At 35.6% G+C, this 22,244-nt stretch overlaps 2 protein-coding genes across 6 annotated transcripts in view; one reads left to right on the top strand and one right to left on the bottom strand.

Moving 5' to 3' along the window:
• The window catches only part of LOC126973129 (tubulin polyglutamylase ttll6-like), a 30,870-nt gene extending 21,130 nt beyond the window's left edge, over nucleotides 1-9,740 (top strand). For 2 of the 5 annotated variants that reach the window (XM_050820273.1, XM_050820272.1), the window contains one exon: nucleotides 1,097-1,192. Coding sequence is in view for 3 of the 5 variants with exons in the window: in XM_050820268.1 (XP_050676225.1) it covers nucleotides 1,097-1,192; nucleotides 2,816-2,942; nucleotides 5,503-5,742; nucleotides 6,791-6,931; nucleotides 7,674-7,772; nucleotides 9,588-9,653 (769 nt within the window). In the remaining 2 variants the exon portion in view is untranslated. Of the gene's footprint in view, nucleotides 1-1,096; nucleotides 1,193-2,815; nucleotides 2,943-5,502; nucleotides 5,743-6,790; nucleotides 6,932-7,673; nucleotides 7,777-8,938; nucleotides 9,103-9,587 lie in introns of those variants that run through there. The other 3 variants (XM_050820271.1, XM_050820269.1, XM_050820268.1) reach the window with 3 other exon arrangements.
• Nucleotides 9,741-13,842: 4,102 nt separating this feature from the next.
• On the bottom strand, nucleotides 13,843-21,231 carry LOC126973135 (cyclin-dependent kinase 7). The gene is made up of 7 exons (XM_050820282.1): nucleotides 20,987-21,231; nucleotides 20,735-20,903; nucleotides 19,855-19,989; nucleotides 18,581-18,746; nucleotides 17,100-17,277; nucleotides 15,251-15,423; nucleotides 13,843-14,663 (listed from the first exon to the last, which is right to left on the bottom strand). The coding sequence occupies exons 1-7, from the start codon at nucleotides 21,038-21,040 to the stop codon at nucleotides 14,513-14,515; spliced, it is 1,026 nt and encodes a 341-aa protein (XP_050676239.1). The 5' UTR covers nucleotides 21,041-21,231; the 3' UTR covers nucleotides 13,843-14,512.
• Nucleotides 21,232-22,244: the final 1,013 nt, after the last annotated feature.

The raw sequence follows: 22,244 nt of genomic DNA, 5'->3' as shown, positions 1-22,244 counted from the left end.
TTGTTTTAATTCACTGAGAGTATTATTTATGTTTCTGAGTTCATATTTCTGTGAAGCTGAAAAGTCATTCATTAGCTGTCGCATTTCTGCCATAAATCCATGAAGTGCTTTTGGTGAGTCGGCGCTAGACTCATATTCATTACATCTACGTGAGCGTAAGTTCACGTACCCGTCTTTAATCTCACTAGTGCCCTCCGATCCAGATATGGACATATTTAATTCAGGCTCATTGTGGTTATACTTTTGTGCCATATTTTTTATAATCAAACTAATAACTGAGGTAAATTAAAATAATTACTAGCGTTTCTTGTATTAAATCCGTGTACTAGGAGAGCCCAGAAGTCGCCAAAGAGATCTAAAAATTCGGTAAAACAATGGCTGTATATCTTTTATCTGTCGCTTCTTCTATTCATAGAAACTCAGTACCGGGTCGGACCGTAGACTATCGTTAGTGTAATTATTATCACTTTGGATCTATCATTAATTGATTCGTCTCTCAGGTAAAAACTTAACTCGTAATTTAGAAATAAAATTACAGATAAAAATTCTCTCTTTTCACGATTTGAATTCTCACGATTGAAATTCACGAGTTTGAATGATCTTTTAGGTTCTTGTTAAAAAAAGTCATTTTATTTAACTTTTTATTCACTTTTACTAAAGCTAAAAGTGATGCAACAATTTAAACAACAACTTTACGTAAGGAGTATTTTCTTATAAATGCATGTCACATATAGCGTTACGTTACACAGAAATAGGTCTCTTGGACGGGTGAGCACTCCACATAGTTACTTTTTTTTAAATGATATGCCATGTCTATTACAATGCAGTGCAACTCAGGATTCTTGAACAATCCAAAAATTCTGATCGGCACTACAATTGCAATCGTCACCTTGATACATATGATGTTAAGTCTCAATTGCCCAGTAATTTCACTAGCTGCGGCGCCCTTCAAACCGAAACACAGTAATGTTTACACATTACTGCTTCACGGCAGAAATAGGCGCCGTTGTGGTACCCATAATCTAGCCGGCACCCTGTGCAAAGAACTCCCACTGGTAGTTCTGCCACTGAACATAAAGTGTCGTTGTGTGCTTAGATTTGCAGAATACACGCCATCGGAGGACAAGGAACCGGAGAAGAGTCCGTGGCAGACTCAAATACAGTGGGAAGAAACTCACCTGGGCAATTATAGGTTGGTAATGTTTTTAATCATTCTATTTCTATTGCCGATGTTTTTGCGATACATACCGCCCATTTGAAGCTTTTTTTTGGAAGCGGTGGGAGAAGTTCACAGATCATTTAGGCCCTAGGGCAGGGGTGCTCAAACGGTCGATCCCGATCGACCTGTCGATCGCGAGTGCGTTTTGAGTCGATCTCGAGAAAAAAAGCCGATATATTCACAGATTTGTAAATGTCAATAAAGAAATATTGATTTACGTAACTAAAACAAAATGTAATGAATAAACTACTAACATTTATTCAATCCACAATTAGGCCAGAATAAGCCCCTCATCACTTTCTTTTATCGAAATAATCCCCTGCTAGCGGCAAAAGTCGTTTGTCAAAGAAAAGCCGAAAAACCAATAAACTTGCAATTTTGAATAATTATGAGCTTTTTCAACGACATTTTAGAGCAGACGTACACTTAAGGTAGTTTTTCGCACAATATGCATTTTATAAGTCAACTAATCAAATGCATATTGTGCGCAAAACTAACATGCATGTCACGATGCACCTACCTAGACGACAATCCTTCATCATACATACTTTCAGGCTCTCACAGTGGATGGATCGTAGTTTAACAATTTTGAGGTAGATCGCCAGCAATTCAAGCTTGAGCACCCCTGCCCTAGAGTATGAGTAAATCAAACCTTAAAATCTTCTAACCAATAAGTAATTTTTTATAACAGTTACCTCAATAAAAAGTTGATTTAATTACTTGTAGTTGGTATCATCTTATATATAAAATGTTCGTTTCCGTACTCCTCCGAAACGGCTTGACCGATTCTCATGAAATTTTGTGAGCATATTGAGTAGGTCTGAGAATCGGCCAACATCTATTTTTCATACCCCTAAATGTTAAGGGTGGTCCACACGAAATTTTTTTTTAATTTTTTTGACATTTGTTTTTAAATTTGTTGGTTATGAATCAGCATTAAAAAATACATACTTACAACTTCAAATATTCACCCATCTACGATCAACAGTTACTTTTGTATCGCGATTTTAATATCGGCAATTCAACGTTTGCTGGGTCAGCTAGTTATCAAAAATATTTTAACCTTTGTTAGGTCAGGTGTGTGAAATTCCCGTTTGCTCTCATATAAAAATAAATAAAAATGAACTACTATGTATCTGGAATTTTTAATAACACACACACACTCCATAAAGCGCATATAACTACTAACTTTGATTCTTAAAATTCCAAAGTCCATATAATAATACGGCTTTACTCACGATTTATCAGTGTGGGTACCGACTAGTTTCGGAGGTTCGGAGGAGGTTTATTCTCATGTATAACCTTAGATCATTTATACGTATAGATAGAATATGACAGCTGTGAAAACGTCGAAAAAAAAATTGAGTTTAAAACTACCCTCTATTTGAGCAATTCACTCACACTAGCACAAAGACCTTGTCACGCACACTGGTCTAATATTCCTGGCCTGCTTTTATCGGTTGTCAACAGCAAGAGACTATCTAGACGTATAAAATATCTGAGGGTATAACTTTATACCAAGTTTATTTGTAAGGTTGTGAGTGTCTAGAATTTTCTGCTTCGACTGTTAGCTATCGCCTATGATGTTTCGTATAGGCGCGTGTACCCGGTGGGCGAGCAGTACGCCACACTATTCCAGCAGCCGTCGGGGTCCTTGTACACGGGGACCGCATCATCACGCGCAAGAGGTGACTGTACTCGGCTGCAGCGCGAAGAGTTCAAGGTATAAGTAAAAATTGTTTAAAAATATATTATAAATAAATGACGGTAGAAGAAATTTTAATCAGCATAAAAACACTTTCTGTTGGTATTATTTTCATAGTTGTTAAATTAATCATCGCAAAATACCTTTATTTATTTACGGTGTGTGTGTGTATGTGTGGATTGATGCATCTACTGTACACAATAACTCTTGTTTTTACGTATTCATTTATATTAACTTTTTTTGACTTAATCGTGTTGTCGGCGTTGAGTATTTGACGTTTTAGTATTTTTGTCGCGTCACTTTACATATATAATGCAACTGAATTGATTTGTAAAAAAATGAAGCTGTAAATGTTGATATAACACAGTGGCAATGAGTTTCTTGCTAATTCTTCTTGGGTAATTAATGTAAAAATGAAAAAACTTTTGATATTCATAAGTGTCATTTATTAATTAATACATATTAATGATCAATACCTCCTTACATCTCCTGCCTTGGTGAGCACTTTTTAAATTTCATTGTATTATATAAAATAGCTACTCGTATTTATTATAATTTTTTCATCCTTATATATTTACACACATACGTTTTTTATTATTTCTGTTATTGTCATTATTTATTTTTGGTAACATTTTTTTGTTAATCTATTTTTTTTTGTAATATTATTTTAGTGCCACAATTAATTATATTTTGGTTTTAAAATATGTCAGTTCAGCTCCAAACTTCACACAATGGGGTCACTGAAAATCAGTGTTGTGCTCATAGTGTATGGACACAACTATAACTGAGTGGACTCCAGTTTTGGAAGACCACTGCCACATCAAGTTTTGCGTTTGTTTCTTTTGTATTAAGTAAGTTAAGTATTAGATTAATCATATATTTTGTTCTCATAAACATTTTTGTCTGAATGTGTCAGTTTTTCTTCCAAAATAAATTCATTTACATTTCATTTCCTTGACAAAAGTGATTTTGATTTGATTTGAATACTTTTTGAGAAAATCTAATCAGAATTCCAAAGTAGCGAGTGGCCTGGTTTATTTGCTATCCAGTGTTTATGAACGGTTTTGTAACTTTTGTAGTTTTGTAAGAACTCGGCGGTGATCATTTACCATGACATGACATCCAAAGTTTGTTCTCCTATTTCATAAAAAATCACAGCTTTGTTGAATAGTTACAGCGTGAAAGCGTAACAATAAATGGAACTCAATTTATATTTATATTGTTTTCTTTTTTAATTAATAAAGGACAATGAACACTTACGTCGTAAGTTGTTGCACAATGAATCTTTATTTATTTTAGCCTAGGCTTTATATATTATCAAATAAATGTGTTCTTTTTCCCACAAAAACCGGAGTTTTTAAGTAATAAGACAAACACAAAGATAACCTACAAACTTAGATAATTTATACGTCTAGATAGTCTCTTGCTGTTAGACAAGCGATAAAAACAGGCCAGGAGTATTAGTTTAGTGTGCGTGACAAGCTGCGTCTTACACTCGCGATTTGTATAACACTCTGTGTTAGTATGCGTGCATTGCTTAATATAGAGTTTAGTTCTATACTCAATTTTTCGACGTTTTCACAGCTGTCACAGTTTATCTAGACTCTAGACGTATAAATGATCTGTTAATATAAATCTGATAAATATGAAGAAAATGGACTCTTTAAATAAAACTCCTGGAGTGAAAAGAAACTTAAAAATATAATAAAAAAATATTTATATATTGTTTTCATTTTTGCGACATGTAAAATATTGCTAGAACACTTTTGGTCAATCTCTTTTGCGGCGAAATCAATTTATTTATTTTTTAATTAATACCTACCAATATATTTACGATGTCATGAGTATCGTCTACTTCCTGGCCGTCATTATAATTATTATCGTATTTATTTTGAACAAAATGAATTCGTTTCCCAATTGTGCTGATACTTGTTAAATATATACTCACCGTTTTTTACACGCTTTTTATTAGCTTCACCTGTATGTATGTTTGTTTGGGCGCGATTTTGACCCACTTTAAACGGCCAGATTTCGTTTAAACTTCGTTGATTTATCGAGGACCGATGACCATACATTAATTTGATAAAATTATTCCATTTTTCAATTTACAAAATAAGATTTTAGTTAATTTATTTTAATTTTTTCATCTATCGTTAATAAGGAATTGATATTCATTTTTAATTTCAACCATTATCTTTTCAACCAAAGCGTGTTTTTAACCGACTTCAAAAAAGGAGGAGGTTCTCAATTCGTCGGTGCGTTTGTTAACTTTCAACTGGGTGAACCGATTTTGATGATTCTTTTTTTATTTGAAAGCTGGTGCTTCCCATGTGGTCCAAAAATAGCAATACATAATTGTAACTAGAATTAGATTAATTAATTAGATTGTATAAAACTACGCAATTATTTTTATACTTTTTATTGCATATTATATCTATTGTTTTGGAATACTGTATTTGTAGTCGGTTGTTTTTTGTGTTAGAATTTTTTTTTTTAGTTTTTTTTAACTATTTCTATTTGTTATAGATTGTGAAGTGTTTTTTATATTATTAAACTATTGAGTCCTTATTGTTTTCAGCAAATCAAAGCTAAAGCAGAAGCCTTGAAGAAACCATCTCAACCGAAGCCGAAAGAAGGTGAAAAGAAGGCGCCTGATGAAGCGAGCGTGGTGACCACAAACACCAATTCGACCACGGTCGCTAGCAGTACGGCCACGCCGGCGACCGTGGACAAGGCCAAGCTCAAACCCAAGACAGAGAAGGATGTAAAGAAGAAAGATGACAAGAAAGTCATGCCAAAACCGCCCCAACAAACTATTGTAAGTTTCCAAATAATGAATACAAGCTCTAAAGATTGATCCAATATACGACAATTTATATCTATAGTTTGTTTTTATGAAATAACTTATCTTATATCTTTAAACGAGCAATTCGATTATTATATAAATATATATATAATCTGAATTTCGGAAACGGCTACAACGAGTTTCATAAAATTTAGTATACAGGGGATTTCGGGGTGATAAATCGATCTAGTATAATATTAGTAGGTATCAATTTAAAAAAATTGTGGTAGAATAAAAAGTTACATTTCGCCACTATATACAAGACTATAATAGTTCAGATGGGACAGTGGGTGATCCGGAAAGCAGAAGACCCCGGTTCCAATCCAGATGTCCTAATAGTTTTTTTTTGTTCAAGTTTTGTACATTCTTAAAAATCCGAGCAAGGCTCCGTCGTCCGGATTTTAATATTTAAGCACGATTCATATATTGGATGCAGCATCTTACAAACTAATCTGTTATGTATATTACAGCCATTGTAAAATACTCTATATGATTGAAAAGAGAGGCTGTTGAGTTTCTTGTATGTTCTTCTCACGAGCCTAACTTTTTCGCGAACATATGGTAAATTCAGTAATCTAAAAAGAAATATTTATTTATATCAAATATAGTGACGTATCAAAAACGCTTAGTTTAAGGCCTAATTTTATTTGACTTGGGTTATAAATAATATTGAGACTCCTGTCAACCGCAGTCCACGCTGAAAACGTGCTCTGATTATGTCACGAAACGTCGGTTTAAATAAGATAATAATGGTATTTTTACGCAAGAACCTAATGCAAAACATAGTTACAATTACACGCGTTTTAATCCTTTAAAAAGAATTTTATTTAAATGTGTAACCCTCGCGTTAATCAAAAACCATACTATTTTTACCTCGGTTTAATTAATTAGTACCTACAACTTGTATACATAGTATTTGTTTTAATAAATATTTAATGTACAAAATACGTCTTTATTTTACTATATGGAATCCACGCAACATATTGTATTTAGATATTTATGGACTCTGACTGAATTTCAGATGGAAGAAAAAGAAACAAAACCACCTTACGTGGTATCCTCGTTCGAGCCTGACCCGATTGTGGAGAAAGAGGAACGGGAGCGTGTCAACCAGCTCGCTCAGCGGGACTTCCTGATCCGAAGCTACGGCATGTTGGAACAGGTAACATGAGCACCTGAGTTTGACCAGCACCTTGACTCTGTGTATTGTAATGTGGATATATTTCTTTTTATGGAAAAGGAGGACAAACAAGGGTACCTGGTGTTAAGTGATCACCGCCGCCCACATTCTCTTGCAACACCAGAGGAATCACAAGAGCGTTACCGGCCTTTAACCGAAGGTTTTTTGACATTTTTTGAAGGTCCCCTAGTCGTATTATCCTGGAAACACCGCACAAGGAAGCTCATACCATAGCTTGGTCGTACGTAATGCCACACATCCAGATGGTGGGAATGTAGGATATCCTACTTTGTGTCGTGTCGTGCGAAGGTGGAATTCGGCGGCAGGAATTAAGTGAAACAGCTCTTCGGAACACTCCCCGTGATAAATGCGGTAAAAGACACAATGAGGAGTCATATCTACGCAACGCCAAGTGATCTAGCCGTTCACAGAGCACTGGGTCCCCGACAATTCGATCTGCTCTGCATTGCACGCGGTCAAATCGTTCGAGCTGATACTGGGTGGCAGCCAGACCAGAGATGACAGCTCCATATAATGTGGCCGTACCTTTGCTTTGTAGAGCACTAGAATGTGGGCCGGTATGAAGTATTGCCGTGCTCGTGTAGACTACAGTAAAAACAAAATTTGAGTGAGAACGATGGCCTTAATATAAAAAAAAATTGTCACATAGTGATGGTATTTTTTAAATGTTAAAAATCGAATCATTTGCTCAATTTTTCTTCAGATATATCTGGTTATGAAAAAAATGGGCACGTTGCGTCCAGAAGATGAACGCAAATACGGCGTGTACGGGCGTCTCTCTGTTATATCAAACTCAGCAAAGGTAGGTAAATATCCAATGTGTTACGATGTCTCTTAATTGTATTAAACTTAGATAATTTATATCTCTAGATATATTCTGTTGATGTGAGACAACCGATGAAAACAGGCCAGGATTATTAGTTTAGTGTGCGTGACAAGCTTACGTCTTAGACTCGCGATTTGTATGATACTTTGTGTTAGTACGTGCTTTGCTCAAAATAGGGGTTAACTGTTAACCTCAATTTTTTTCTAGAATATCGCAGCTGTCATAGTCTATCTCTCTGAGGTATTAAATCATTAGTATAATCTACTAGAAACAAACGCATTTGTTCGCTGCTTGCTACTTGTACGTTTAACAGGTTTTTCTCATGAATTGTACGTGAAACCAGTGGGAGGCTCCTTTGCACAGGAAGCCGGCTTGATTAAGGGTACCACAACTACTGTGTAAACATTACTGTGTTTCGGTCTGAAGGGCGCCGTAGCTTGTTAAATTACTGGGAAAATGAGACTTAACATCTTATGTCTCAAGGTGACGAGCGCAATTATAGTGCCGCTCTTGACATCTCTCAATTTTTGGGTTTTTCAAGAATCCTGAGCGGCACTGCATTGTAATAGGTAGGGCGTATCAATTACAATCAGATGAACGTCCTGCTCGTCTCGTCCCTGATTTTCATAAAAAAAATTATAAACATGCATTTGAATGTTTATATCCATATTTTCTTTTTAATTTGGTGCTTAATTTAGTTCATGTTTTTATGTGCGCAGCACTTTGCAAAAATTATTAAAGTTTTTAACTGTAAATGCACGTTTAAATTAGGGCGTGGGAAGATCTTCGGGCATGCGGGGCAACTGTTGGTACACGCTCTTATGCAGCACTAGATAATTCAGAAAAGAATTGCCGGCTGAAGGTGTACGGGAGTACCTTAAGCCGCATGTCAATTCATATAAATCGCAAGGGCATCCCTTGAAAATCGTGCTGGAGACGGTAGCCACAAATCCAAATTGCCTCTAGCTCTAATATCAGCCTTATTCTTACAAAGTGGTGGTAAAATTCTGTTAACTACCTAAATTTTAAGAAAACGTACAGCTTGGATAAAGAACTTTGATAAAACAAATGAGTTTTCTTCTCCATGCAACGGAAAAACCGAAAAAATCTTACAATATTTGATAAATCATGTTTTCCCACAGAAAATGTGAGCGTAAATCTATACTGAAATGTAATAAAATGGAAAAATACGCATGTAAACTTTTTAAAGAAATGAAGATAAAATTTTGTGTGTGCTATTGGAAAATTAAGAAGAGGATAACTTTTGTACCAAGCAAGCATCAGCGTGGTGTTGACATTCAGTGCGGTATGATTTATCTTGTTGTAATTATTTTAGTCTAAGATTGATTGGAAAAATGAAACCTATTCGCTGGGATTCTTTCTTTGGGATTCCTAAAAATTTCGAGAATTTCTCAAAATACCAATTGATTTATATGTGAATATTTATATTAATATCTGGACGACTGAGCCTTGCTCGGATTTTTAAGACTGTACAAATTTTAACAAAAAAAAACTAATAGGACATCTGGATTCGAACCGGGGTCTTCTGCTTTTCGGATCACCTAATGTCCATCCAAGATATTATTATAGTCTTGTATATAGTGTCGAAATTTACCTTTGTATTCTCATATTATTGTAGCTGTTTCTCATTAAAACACGGATAAAACTACATTGAAATTGAAACCTAGCTAGATCGATTTCTAATAATTAAATATTAAAGAATTTTTAATATTTAATGATTTTTTATTATTTAATAATTAAAGAATTTTTAATTTTATCTTTTTGTTTCAGAACACGCCCAAATCGCCTGGAAGACCTTACCCATTTAGAAGTAATTATAGTTCAAAGTTTATTTAAAAATCATGTTTCGCAGTTTAGTATAATATGTATTTAGCATTGTGTAAATTCTGGTCCTTTATTGAAGTAAACACTATGAAAATGTAATTACTTGAATTATTTTTAATACTGTAAAAACAGTTCTACAAATCGGCGTTTGGCCACAGAATAGATCTGGTGGCCAGTATATATTATTTATTGTATAGGTATATCGTAATGTCCTGCTCCTTCAGTATCTCCTTAACCGCTCTTATGGACCTATGATAATTCCTCTCCCTAATGGCAGTCACAGAGATGGCGCGAGTGGTTTGCGTTCGCCTTTAAATTCAAATATTTTTATTCAGCGCTGGACTGATCGCTCTAATATGTTTTCATAGGAAAACCGGTTTGACCACTCCTGTAAAATGGCCTCTCGCGGAAATCAGGAGTGCTATCAGGCTTGGGTCAATGCGGTGGTATCTAAGGACGTGAATTCCAGCGAACTTAAAAAACACTTTAAATCATGCCTCCAGGTCCTTCATAAGAGTTATTGCTGACGCGAATTTGGCAGAATTAGCGAGAGACTTGCACGCCTTCCCTCGGGAACTCGTGCGTTCTGGTCGCTCGCCAAGGCTGTGCAAGGAAACTTCTGCCAACCAGCCGTTCCGCCACTGCACAGGGATGATGACTCGCTGGCCCATGACGCGAAAGAGAAAGCTGATCTCCTGGGCTCCCTCTTCGCGTCCAACTCGACTCTGGATGATCAAGGTGCACCACCACCGCATATTCCGCGGGCGATTCATACGCCCTGGCCATGGCGCCCTGCTAAAGGCGCTTCTCACCTTGGACATTCACAAATCGAGCGGGCCCAATAGCATTCCCCCGATAGTGCTGCGAACATGTGCTCCGGAACTGGCGCCGGTCCTTACCCGTCTTTTCCGGCTCTCGTACTCATCAAGCGTAGTCCCGAAATTATGGATGGCGGCTTTAGTGCACCCGATCCCTAAGAAAGGTGTACGCTCGGATCCGTCCAACTACCGCCTCATTGCCATTACCTCCATTTTCTCCAAAGTAATGCGAGTCGATCATCAACCGCCAGCTCTTGGGTTACCTAGAGGAGCACCAGCTGATCAGCGACTGCCAGTACGGTTTCCGTCAGGGTCACTCAGCTGGTGATCTTCTTGCATACCTCACCCATAAATGGGCGCAAGCGGTTGAGTCGAAGGAAGAGGCGTTGGCGGTGAGTTTGGACATAGCGAAGGCCTTCGATCGGGTGTGGCATAAAGCGCTTATAGCGAAACTGCCATCCTGTGGGCTTCCCGAGAAGTTTTGCAAATGGGTCGCTAGCTTTTTGGCCGATCAGAGCGTCAAGTTTGTGATCAACGGTGCATGCTCCGACTTAAAACCATAAACGCTGGTATCCCGCAAGGCTGCGTGCTATCCCCTACGCTGTTTCTAATGCATATCAATGATATGCTGCAAATCAGCAGTATTCATTGCTATGCAGACGACAGCACAGGGTATGCTTCCTACACCGTCCGTGCCAACATGTCCCGTGATAGCGTCGACGAGAACCGGAACAAACTTGTGTCTGAAATCGAGACTATGCTTTGCAAAGTCTCGGAATGGGGCCGCCAAAATTTAGTCCAATTCAACCCCAAGAAGACACAAGTTTGTGCGTTCATCACTAAAAGGGATACTCGCTTTGTCGTATCCCCTCGATTCGAGATCACTCCTCTAACTGCCACAGCCTGTATTAGCATACCTGGCGTCGATATATTGAGCGACGTTCAGTTCCGTGGTCACTTGGAAGAGAAGGCCAAACTGGCCTCTAAAAAGCTTGGTGTACTCAGTAAGGCGAGACAGTACTTCACTAAAAGCCACCGCCTGCAACTTTATAAGGCGCAAATTCGGCCTCACATGGAGTACTGTTACTGGTACTCACCTCTGGGCGGGTGCTCCCCAGTAGCAGCTTCTTCCATTTGACCGCATACAACGAAGAGCGGTTCGAATCATCGACGATCAAGCCATCTCCGATCGGCTTGATTCTTTGGCATTGCGTAGAGATGTGGGTTCTCTCTGCATCTTTTACCGCATTTATCACGGGGAGTGCTCAGATGAGCTGTTCAGGTTGATTCCAGCTGACGAATTCCACCACCGGATATTTCATGCAAAGTACCACCCGCACCACGTAGACGTCTGGAATTCGCAACCGCGCGTTTCGATAGAAATTTCTTGCCTCGCCACTTTGCCACTTTGTGGAATCACTTACTGGCTGCGGTTTTCCCGAACAGATACAACTTAGGGACTTTCAAGATAAAAGCACACTCCCACCACCTTAAAGCCCGCAAAGCATTTCTTGACACACCAGTTGTTGCGGATGTCCATGGGCGGTTGTCTCACCTCTCCCTATCCCGTGAGCCTCTTGCTCGTTTGACACCTTTTATATAAAAAAAAATTGCTACGCACTAGCATAGCACTAAAAGCACCCTTAGCTACTAACTCGACTCAACCGAGTAGTAGGTATTATAAGTTTGTTTGTTCGTAGTATTAACCGTGTGATCAAATCAAAATAACTTTATTCATGTAGGTCACGGAAATGACACTTATGACTGTCAAAAGAAAATATTTTTCTTATTGAATCTACCGCTACTTCGTAAAGGATTGAGCTAATGAGAAGTAGAAGTAGCAAGAAACTCATTGACACTCTTTTATATCAATATTTACTTTTCCATCGATTTACAAATCATATTTTGATGATTGATTGATAATCAAAGAATTGGCTAATGTGCTTATGTACAAACATAGCATTATCAAGAATATATTGAGATGCTACAGTTAAAAGGTTTCTTTCTTTAAATTTATCTCGTATTTAATTCTTTAGGACCTAGCTTACACAAGGATGGTATTAATATCGGCTGCAATGCCCCATAACAATATGCCATGACATAATGCTAATTATGATAATAATAATATTGCATTCAAAGTGGTAGCTTGAGTGGCACCGCCGCATGTGTATTATTGAGATTCACGCAAACATTCCATTTACTTATAATTAATCAAGCATTCAGTTGTGTGTGTGTGCATCAATGATAATAGTGTCAATTGGATATCAGCTGGAGAGAGAACAAGCTCTTCGAATATGGTAAGTTGCCTTCGTTCCGCGGTCCGCCATATTTTCTGATTACGTATTTGCATTAATTATAATTTGAACCAGCCAATACAGTCCACCAATCCGCGCCGCCATTATCTATAATATTAGTACTTATGAGTCTTAGAACTGCGTCTACGTGCTGATCTACTCAGTTCGCAGCTGCGGCGGATTCGTAACACATTGATAAATGAGTTTACTCGCACCCCCATCTACTCTTATTCTCTTAACTACTGATATGCCAACACGTCCTGCGGTGCTGCGCAACCGCAGAAGCCACTTGCTGAGCTGTCTTGGCGCCAAACCCGGCGCCGGCCACTTGAAACGTGATACCTACTTGCATAGATAATATGACGCCGCTCTTTCAGAGTTGTACGAGAAATTGTGACTATAGGTATTGCTAAACGTGTCAAAAAATAATAATAATGCAACCAGTAAAAAAAATTGTCTAGGGATACGTAGATATTGGCAGTTTTTTGACGGCTGTCTTGCCGTGTCCACGGGGAGAATGTAGCATATGACCATAGAATCGCTTGCCGTGTTCAATTGTGCACTGGAGCACATGGGAGGATGGTTGGGTATGTAGGTACTTAGGGCTACTATCTCACTCTACACTGCAATGCAAACGGAAAATAAATTAATGAATGAATACGATACCAGCTGTTACCTGTAAACCTTTATCTAATAATTGAGATTCTCAGTACATTGGCGGAGGATTTGAACCGTTCCATTTTCAGGCACTTGCACTCAGTGCACCGAGAGGCGAACAAAAAATAGCCCTGATAAAACAGGTACGACCAATTTGCATTTAGAGTGACGACAGTTAATTATGATAATCTTATTGCCATCGGCAATTTTTTATAATTATTTAATTTTTAAGTCACATACATTATATTGGGTTTATACCTTTTAATAAAGACTATTATTATTAATAAGAAACTAAATTATTCGTACGCATGTTGCATGTTATATATCTACGTATATGGTATGGTGTTAACACATCGTTTTTGCGATGCGTCATCGCACTGCATGATAAATCTTGTATTCAATTCAAAACTAATGAAAAGTAAAAAGATCATCTTTAGAAATATAAAATTTATTACCTTATTATTACATTTTGTCTTAAAATCATAGTCACTATAGCTGGATGGTAAAGTCCCGCTTTGTGATAACATCCACATAATGTCAAACAATACAATATAAAAATTAGGTAGTGATATAAAATTGCACGTCATATCAGGCAGAAAAAAACAATGTACTGAATTAATGATTTAACAATTAATGTTCTCAATTAATGATTATTAATTGTTTCCGCCTGATGCTGATGATGATGGACAAATTTAAAAGTTGGCAGTAGGAATTGGGTTAAACAGCTTATTAAAACCCTACCTCTATATATATCTATAAATGCTGTATTAATCATGCTGTTATGTTATGTTTTGCTTAATGTAATAACATTAATAATAATAATTGTTGTAACTTTATTGTAATCTATTTTAGTCAAACTTCAATAATCAAAATGCCCTACTATAAAAATAAATATTTGTTTAGTAAGATAGTGGTAAAATTTGGAATTTATATATTGAGGTGAATGAAAAGAACAAAAATAATTTAATATTATGCTTTGACATTGAGTTTATGCTAACTTGAGGTTTTTAAGCTCTGACGTGTAGATTATATATAATATCTATAATATAACAGTCGATTTCCATAAAATACTTTGTCATAAGTTGATGTTATTTAATATTCGTCATATACGATCAAATTGTAATTTCTTTACGAGAGAGCCGCCATCTATGTTGTCTAATAGTTTCCTCTTCAGGGATGGTTTTTCCAATTCCATTTTTGTTATATTTGTGGGCATCGGTAATTTAACTCCGACTGTTGGTGCTGGTTTGTTGCTGGAAATGGAAAATATGGATTATGAAAAGATTCACAAAAGCTAAATAATGTACTATTCAAAACATAACCATATAAATATAAGTCAACTACAGTACTTTTTTATTTTTTATTTTATTAATCATTTTCATCTTAATATCAAGTGCAAAGAATAGAAACAGACATCTGTCTCATATTCTTTAAGCTATACTTGTTTCGGCGCGTTAGGGAAAAATTATCACCCAAAATCGACACCCTGCAGTAGCTAGTCTGTAGTCGTAGTAGAGTCAACTCTCAATAATTAATTTGAATACAATATATTAAGAAATTGACTGGGGATGTCGCTCTAGACATACGAACCATGCGTCACTCGAACGGTTGCCTCGCTTGGTAAGAGCGATCGGAAGGAACCCGAGAGGCGCGACTTCAAGTCTCGCATCGTTCATAAATTTTAGTTACAAATAATTTAATTTGTATAATTAATCCCAAAATTGAGGGATATCACTTTAAAATAACATATTGGTTAAGTTTGAAATTATTTCAAGAGTATCCAATCTTAACAAGCTCCATTTCTATATCCAAATATTATAATGTGAAATTATAATTTTACCTGAAGTAAGGCATTTGTAGGGCCTGTGTGCAGTCACAACGTTTTGGAGGGTACAGTGCTAGAAGACTTTCTAAAAGTTCAATAAGATCGTCCGAAGCTGCACTGAATATATGTCTCAGAGACTGCACTGGACAATATTTAAACTGCACATAGGCCAACAAGCTCTTCATGCCCTGGAACATGTACATAATAATTAGATACTGTAATACTTCTTTTCATTATACACAGCTTTCCTTTTGTGAAACGTTTATAACGTTTTTAACGGAGGATCTCGTTGACGATGAAGATATAGAGAGGGAACGTCGTGCTCTGGCTGTTAGATGCAACATGCTCGCACGTCGCTTCGCAAAGTGCAGTGACGAAGTAAAGGTGACATTGTTTAGAGCATATTGTTTATGTTTCTATACATGTCAACTTTGGGTCAAGTTCACCAGGCGTGCTGTCAACAACATCAGGGTGCAATACAATGACGCGTATCGTATCCTGATGAAGTTGCCACGGTACTGCAGCGCGTCGGACATGTTCGCTAAGGCCGGAGTACCAGACTTCTTCGCGATCATAAGATCACGAAAAGCATCTTTTTGGAGTCGTCTCCGTACTTCTAGTAACGAGATTCTCAATACATTAGCGGAGGATTTGAACTGTTCCATTTTCAGGCACTATCACTCAGTGCACCGGGAGGCGAACAAAAAATAGCCCTGATACGAGAGGTACCAAACAGGTACGACCAATTTGTATTAAGAGTTACGACAAAATGTTAATTATATATGATAAGCTTATTACCATCGGCAATTTTTAATTACTAATTTTTATTTTTATTTAATTTTTAAGTAACATACATTGTATTGGGTATATACCTTTTAATAGACTATTATTATTATAACAAATGTAATCGGGAATAACAATATATTTTGTATATTCACACAATAAAATATAAATATGTCTCTTTGAAGTTATAATTAATAACACAATTAGATTATAAGTTTACTGATTTACCAAAACACTTTAGGAATTACACTGTGTGTGTGAAATTTATTAATTTTATTTAAAAAAATGGGTGCCTGCGATTTTGATAGTGTTAAAACATTTGTTTGTAAAGTGTTGACTGGTCCATGTGTTATGCTCGTCAACGGGAGATATTTGTTGCGAGATGTCAGTCTTTGGCCTGAATTCCTGATTTTAGGTTTTATTTAGATTTTATTTGAATATATACTTCCTCGCATAATAAATTTACTTATTTACAGTATATCATTCGAAATGATACATCTTCTGCACTTATTATCATAATAGTTTTTTTTTTATGAATAATCATTATGTCAATCAAAATGTTAGAGTAATTTTTTTGAATCACTTTACACACATATAATGCAAAATACTGAAACTGTAAATATAATTTTTAAAGAGTGGCAATGAGTTTCTTGCCACTTCTTCTCATTAAAGCTCAATGTTTTCTAAGTGGTGCTAAATCTTTGACACATCATTTTGATTAAAGTGAATAAATGAATTCTTCTTTCTTTCATATTGAATAGAATGAAACAAATATTGTTACAGGAAATTTAGTTAAATAAATTAGTAAAAAACGCATTCAAATCGATTAAGCTATTTCTGAGAAACGTGCACAAAGAGACGAATTCTAAAACTACTTTTATCTACTGCAGGTTTCAGTAGATTTTATAATTTAGTTAATATTTTTAGTATCCTTGTTACTGTATAAAAGCCTTATGATATTTTGGTGTGTAATAAATACATCAAAATAAATTATACAAATAATCATAGAAAATTGTTCAAGTATTTATAATTTACCGTGGTAAAGATAAAAATAAATTTAAATAAATAAATGAAAACTCACTGGCCACTGTTCCTCAGTTGGTGTTCCAAACACTTGGAATATACGTGAAAGCTGATCTAGGTCAGTTTCTCCTGGCAGGAAAGGCACTCGTAAAAGCAGTTCAGCTAGTATACAGCCCACAGCCCACATATCAACACCAGTGCCATACTGGCGAGCCCCAAACAATAGTTCCGGTGATCTGTTCAATATTACAAATTTATTTTATTAATTTAAACAATTTGTTATTTTTAAAGTGATGATATCACTCACTTACACCTGTTGTTAAGTGATCACCGCCGCCCACAATCTCTTGCAACACTAGAGGAATCACAGGAGTGTTGCCGGCCTTTAAGGAAGGTGGTTCTGTGCCCTCCTCAGAATGAGAAGGGCAGCCCGAGCTAGAGTGCTCGGGGAGGGATTCTCCGACTCTGGTAGAGCCGGTACCCTCCTGGGGTAAAATCTTTTTAAGTTCCGCTGTCATATTTGGGTTGAGGGGGGGAATGGCCACCGGTCGTCCTCGACACTAACCTATACTTAATTTATACTTTAATTGGTTTTTGGTGCAGAAGCACCGCAATCCCTTAACACCCCTATGGTAGTAGACACACAATTAAGCGAAGTCTACGCTACGCCAAGCATCTAGCCGTTCAGAGTATTGGATTGCTGACAATTCGAGAATCTTTGTGTTGCACCAGTCAAAATTTTTTTCAAGCAGATATTAGGATGCACCAGATCAGAAGTGAGAGCAATATCTCACATGTGGCCGGACCTGCGCCGTATTATCAATTACCTATATATACTTATATATATTTGTTGAATGTTGTTCATAAGCATTCTGAGAACCTTGGAAATTATATCAATATTGTTGCAGATAAATTTTTCGCGGTGGTCATCTTGGATTCAATAAATGATCCCACATTCACCCAGAGAATCTTGGAAACGAAAACCATATAGATGGAATGAAAACTCAGAGTGGCGGTCATCTTGGATTTCAGGTAATGTGATGTGCCCCGTATAACACTCGATTTTACTCCTAATAAATTTTCTAAATGAGGGGCTTTAACTAAAAACGAATTCTTAAGGACAAAATTCCCATAGATGAAACTAATCAGGCTCAGTATAGTTAAAGAACTAATTACACACGCACACGGCATAGACAGATATTTCAAAGAGTGGTGGCAGTAACGGTCAAATTTCGGAAATCATGTTATTTAAAAAAATCAAATAAATTATCATAATTTATTATGAATTCCTTTTAACTTTTGAATATTGTAACAACAGATTAATCTTACAATTTTCTTTCATCTATTGTCTGTTCATTATGTGAGTCGGTAAAATATTGCATAAAAAGAAATCACATAATGGTACTTATGCAAAACCTACAAACCTATGAAAAAGGAATGCAAAAGAAATGACAGGTTTTCTGATCATTTTCATTCACAGCAAGAGTGTTTAGAGATTCTGATATTCACACTCATTTTATTGAGGATGAGACTACTTACCTATACCACCTTGTGACCACTTGATGGGTATTTATCCTAGTTGGAGACCCAAATGCCTTTGCGAGACCAAAATCCCCTATCTTAAGTATACCCTCTCGATTTATCAGTAAATTGTTTGGTTTTAAGTCTCTGTGCAATATCCAATTTTGATGTAGATATTCAAGTCCTTAAAATATAATTAAATACTAATAAAATTTGTTATATGCATTAATTTGATTAAGAGATAGTTTGGATGTAGATGGTGGTCTTAAACTCCATTTGATCTGATATCAAAAACATATTTAACAATGAAAAATACACAAATTTTCTTTTCACATCTCTAGTTCAATAATAATGCCATAACTGCATAAAACCAGTGAGTTTGTAGTTTTTACTCCCTCAGTGAGAAAATGTTGTGATTTTTGCTGTTCATTCTGCTAAACTAGTGCCATGGACTTAGTCAAAGTCAAGTTATTAGGAGAATGCACAAAGCAAATATTATAATAATATATTTTACAATTGACATAAATTATAAAAAGAAGGTAAGAAGAAAATTAAACATGGTTGCCAGAATTATTTTAGAAAAAAAAAATAGAAGTGTAATGAGATGAAATAAATATTATTCTTATATTTTTGCTAGTGACATGAAGGACAGTTGTATGTGTTGATTTTGCTCAAATTTTGAATAATTTACCCTGTAAATATTTATAACAATAAAAAAAATGTTCTAGCGGTAAAAATAATATTGATACAGTAAAAAGTTTTGATATTAGCTTTTCAATTGGAATACTCTTTTGTTCATGAGATCATCACTAACAATCATCTGAAATAATTGAAGGTGTCTATATACTAAATAGGTCAAGCTTCTTATAATATATCAACCCATATAGCCGAATCGTTAGTGACCCTGACTAGTAAGCTAGAGGTCCCGGGTTCGAATTCCGGTAGGTGCAATAATTTATATGATGAATATAGATGTTTATTTCCAAGTCATGGATGTTTATGTATGTTTAAGTATATAGTATAAAATATTTCGTTGTACCCATAGTACAGGCAATGCCTAGTTTGAGGCAAGATAATTTGTGTAAAAGTGTGTCAATATTATTATTATTTATATAAACAAAAAAAAAACAGGTGGGTGGGCAACTAATAGCCTACAAATACTTCTCAGTACATAATATAATTATGGTATAGCCATAGTATAGTTCCAGTTCTCATAAACTGATATAATATTTTTTTTTTTATAAAATTCTGAACTATTTTTGTACATTCCTTTTGTTTAACAAATGTCTCACCTCTGAGTGTCATAATCATGTATGCTTTCACATTTCCTGGAGTCAGCACAATATTACTATCCTTAACTATTATCTCTAAGTCAGTATCCATAAAGTCAAACACCAAAGAAACATTTGATTTTTGTCCAAATACATCTGAAATTATTATAAAGAGTGCATATTATCTCAACAATTACTAATTTTTTTTTTAAACATTATATAGATAATTTGTTCCATTCCTAACATGCAATTATTAGAGTTGAGCAGGCAATCAACTGTAATGTAGATGTTGATGGGTACAACTTAAAGGAGTTGAAACATACCAATTTTTACTAATGATATGCAATTGAACAATTAGTTTAGTAGTAACTCAGTGGGGTTTAGAGAGCCAGAGTCTTAATTTAGAATCTCACATTGCCCCTAAATACAATGTGTTTATATTGAATTCCTATAACTGTATGGTATCAACAAGACTGCTTATTAGAATTGTAATGTGTTTATTATTAAATTGTTATGTTACCTCTAGATAGTGGTAAAACTCAATCATTTAGTTATCGGTGATATTCTGTTGACATAGTAACCAATATGGTCAATCAGTCAAAAAATAACAAACCATGTGCAAATTGTGGTTAGATCAAGTGCCTTATTTTTCGTATTAGTAAGGCATTGGCACATGGATAACAATCAGGAAACTATCTGCATTAACAAACAAAAAATTTAAAACAACATGAGGTGATGGACTTTAATATATAAACATAAAGTTAAGTGAATTGAATATTAACATGTTGTTTATGTTTCTACAAATAAATATTTGGGTATTATTATCCAAATATTTAATGATAGATTGGAGATTTGTTTATAGGTTAGGCAAGTTACCACTATAATATTATATTGTTTTTACCTAAGAGTCCAATCAAATTAATATGTTGAAGTTCTTGTAAAAGTTTGATCTCTCTGAGGGCTGTCCTATTGATACCATCTTGGGCTTCTAATCGAGAGCCAATTTTAATTTTTTTAACCGCCACTATTTTATCTGTCTTAACATCTCTAGCCTTGTAGACTGTAGCAAACTGAAATAAAGACCGATGTATGAAAAATTAACGGTAAACAGAAACCACGAAATTAAGTTTATATACTGTCGAATACATTTTACCTGTCCTTCTCCTAAGAAATCTATTTTTTCATATCGAGTAATTGGCTCTTCCATTCCTGATATATTTGGAATCAGCAGTTAAGAACAGTACAGTTATATATTATACTATATTTACTACACTCATGTTGTCATTGTTAAGGCTTTTTATTATGTAGTCATTATTTGCGAATTTTGCTCTTAATATTCTCTTATCCAAAAAACAATGTTATATTTTAAAAACTGAGCATTTGATATTTTTGATTTGATTGGCAGTTGGTCACCAGCAAACACTTTTTTTAAAATATAATAACGGCTTTAGACACTTAACTTTTTTTAGCTCAAAGTCTATCTATAGACTTACAATACGGTCTAGAGTAATAATATACAGACAGGACCATGGGTGGAAAAGCGACCATGCTCCCTCTCCGCGTTCCTCGCCCCATCGTCGTCCCGCTAGTAGCGTTGCGTCAGATTTTCTAGCGTTACAGGAAAACGACAGATTTTCTAGCGTTACATGAGAATGTCAGATAAGGACCGTTATAAGATATAAATATGTACAGAGTGGCAGCTGCGGAGCGCTTCCCAAATCCAAAACGTAAATAGTTTTTGGTTTTTTTCTTGAACATCCAGAATATTTAATACCTTAGTCTTATTAATTTTTCTTCACGTAGCTGTAAAAGTAATTAATAATTAAATTATATTTTGTTGCTGCCGCAAAATAATTTTAACATATGAATGTTAATAATAATGATTCGATATGAATCGAGATATATTTATATATAATATGTTTTATTTATTATCTTCACTGATGCTTCAAAAATAGACATGAGCCTGGTTGGTGTTGTAATTTAGATTCCCACTACTAGAAATAAACTGAGTTATAGCTGCCCATCTGTCATAATCTGTGTTTACTGGGGAATCATTTACCATCCTCGAAGTAATTATATTTGTTTAGTCTCGTGGCATGATCGATTATATTAGTCTTGCAGACTCTAAAAGTAGATTTCAACCAATACTATCAAATCCATTTAGGTAAAAAAATCAGTTTCTAATTATACTCAAAAGAAGAGAATCACTGAAAGAGTGCTACTACCTGAATATTATCATAATTTTAGCCTGGATTATAGGTCATTCAAGCATCCTTGGTAATGAAAATGTGGATGCCAGTGTGAGGTCAGCTACTCAAACAGGTTCCCTCCAATATCCTTTCCGCATCAGCGCGCTCCGGATCTCGCTGTACACTATAGATCGGCAAGCTTCCGGCATTTTCCCCGTGTGT

This window comes from Leptidea sinapis, chromosome 28 (assembly GCF_905404315.1).
Source record: "Leptidea sinapis chromosome 28, ilLepSina1.1, whole genome shotgun sequence".
In the NCBI taxonomy this organism is placed as follows: domain Eukaryota; kingdom Metazoa; phylum Arthropoda; class Insecta; order Lepidoptera; family Pieridae; genus Leptidea; species Leptidea sinapis.
Note: the sequence above shows the minus strand (reverse complement) of the source record. Positions and strands in the feature narration are given on the sequence as shown.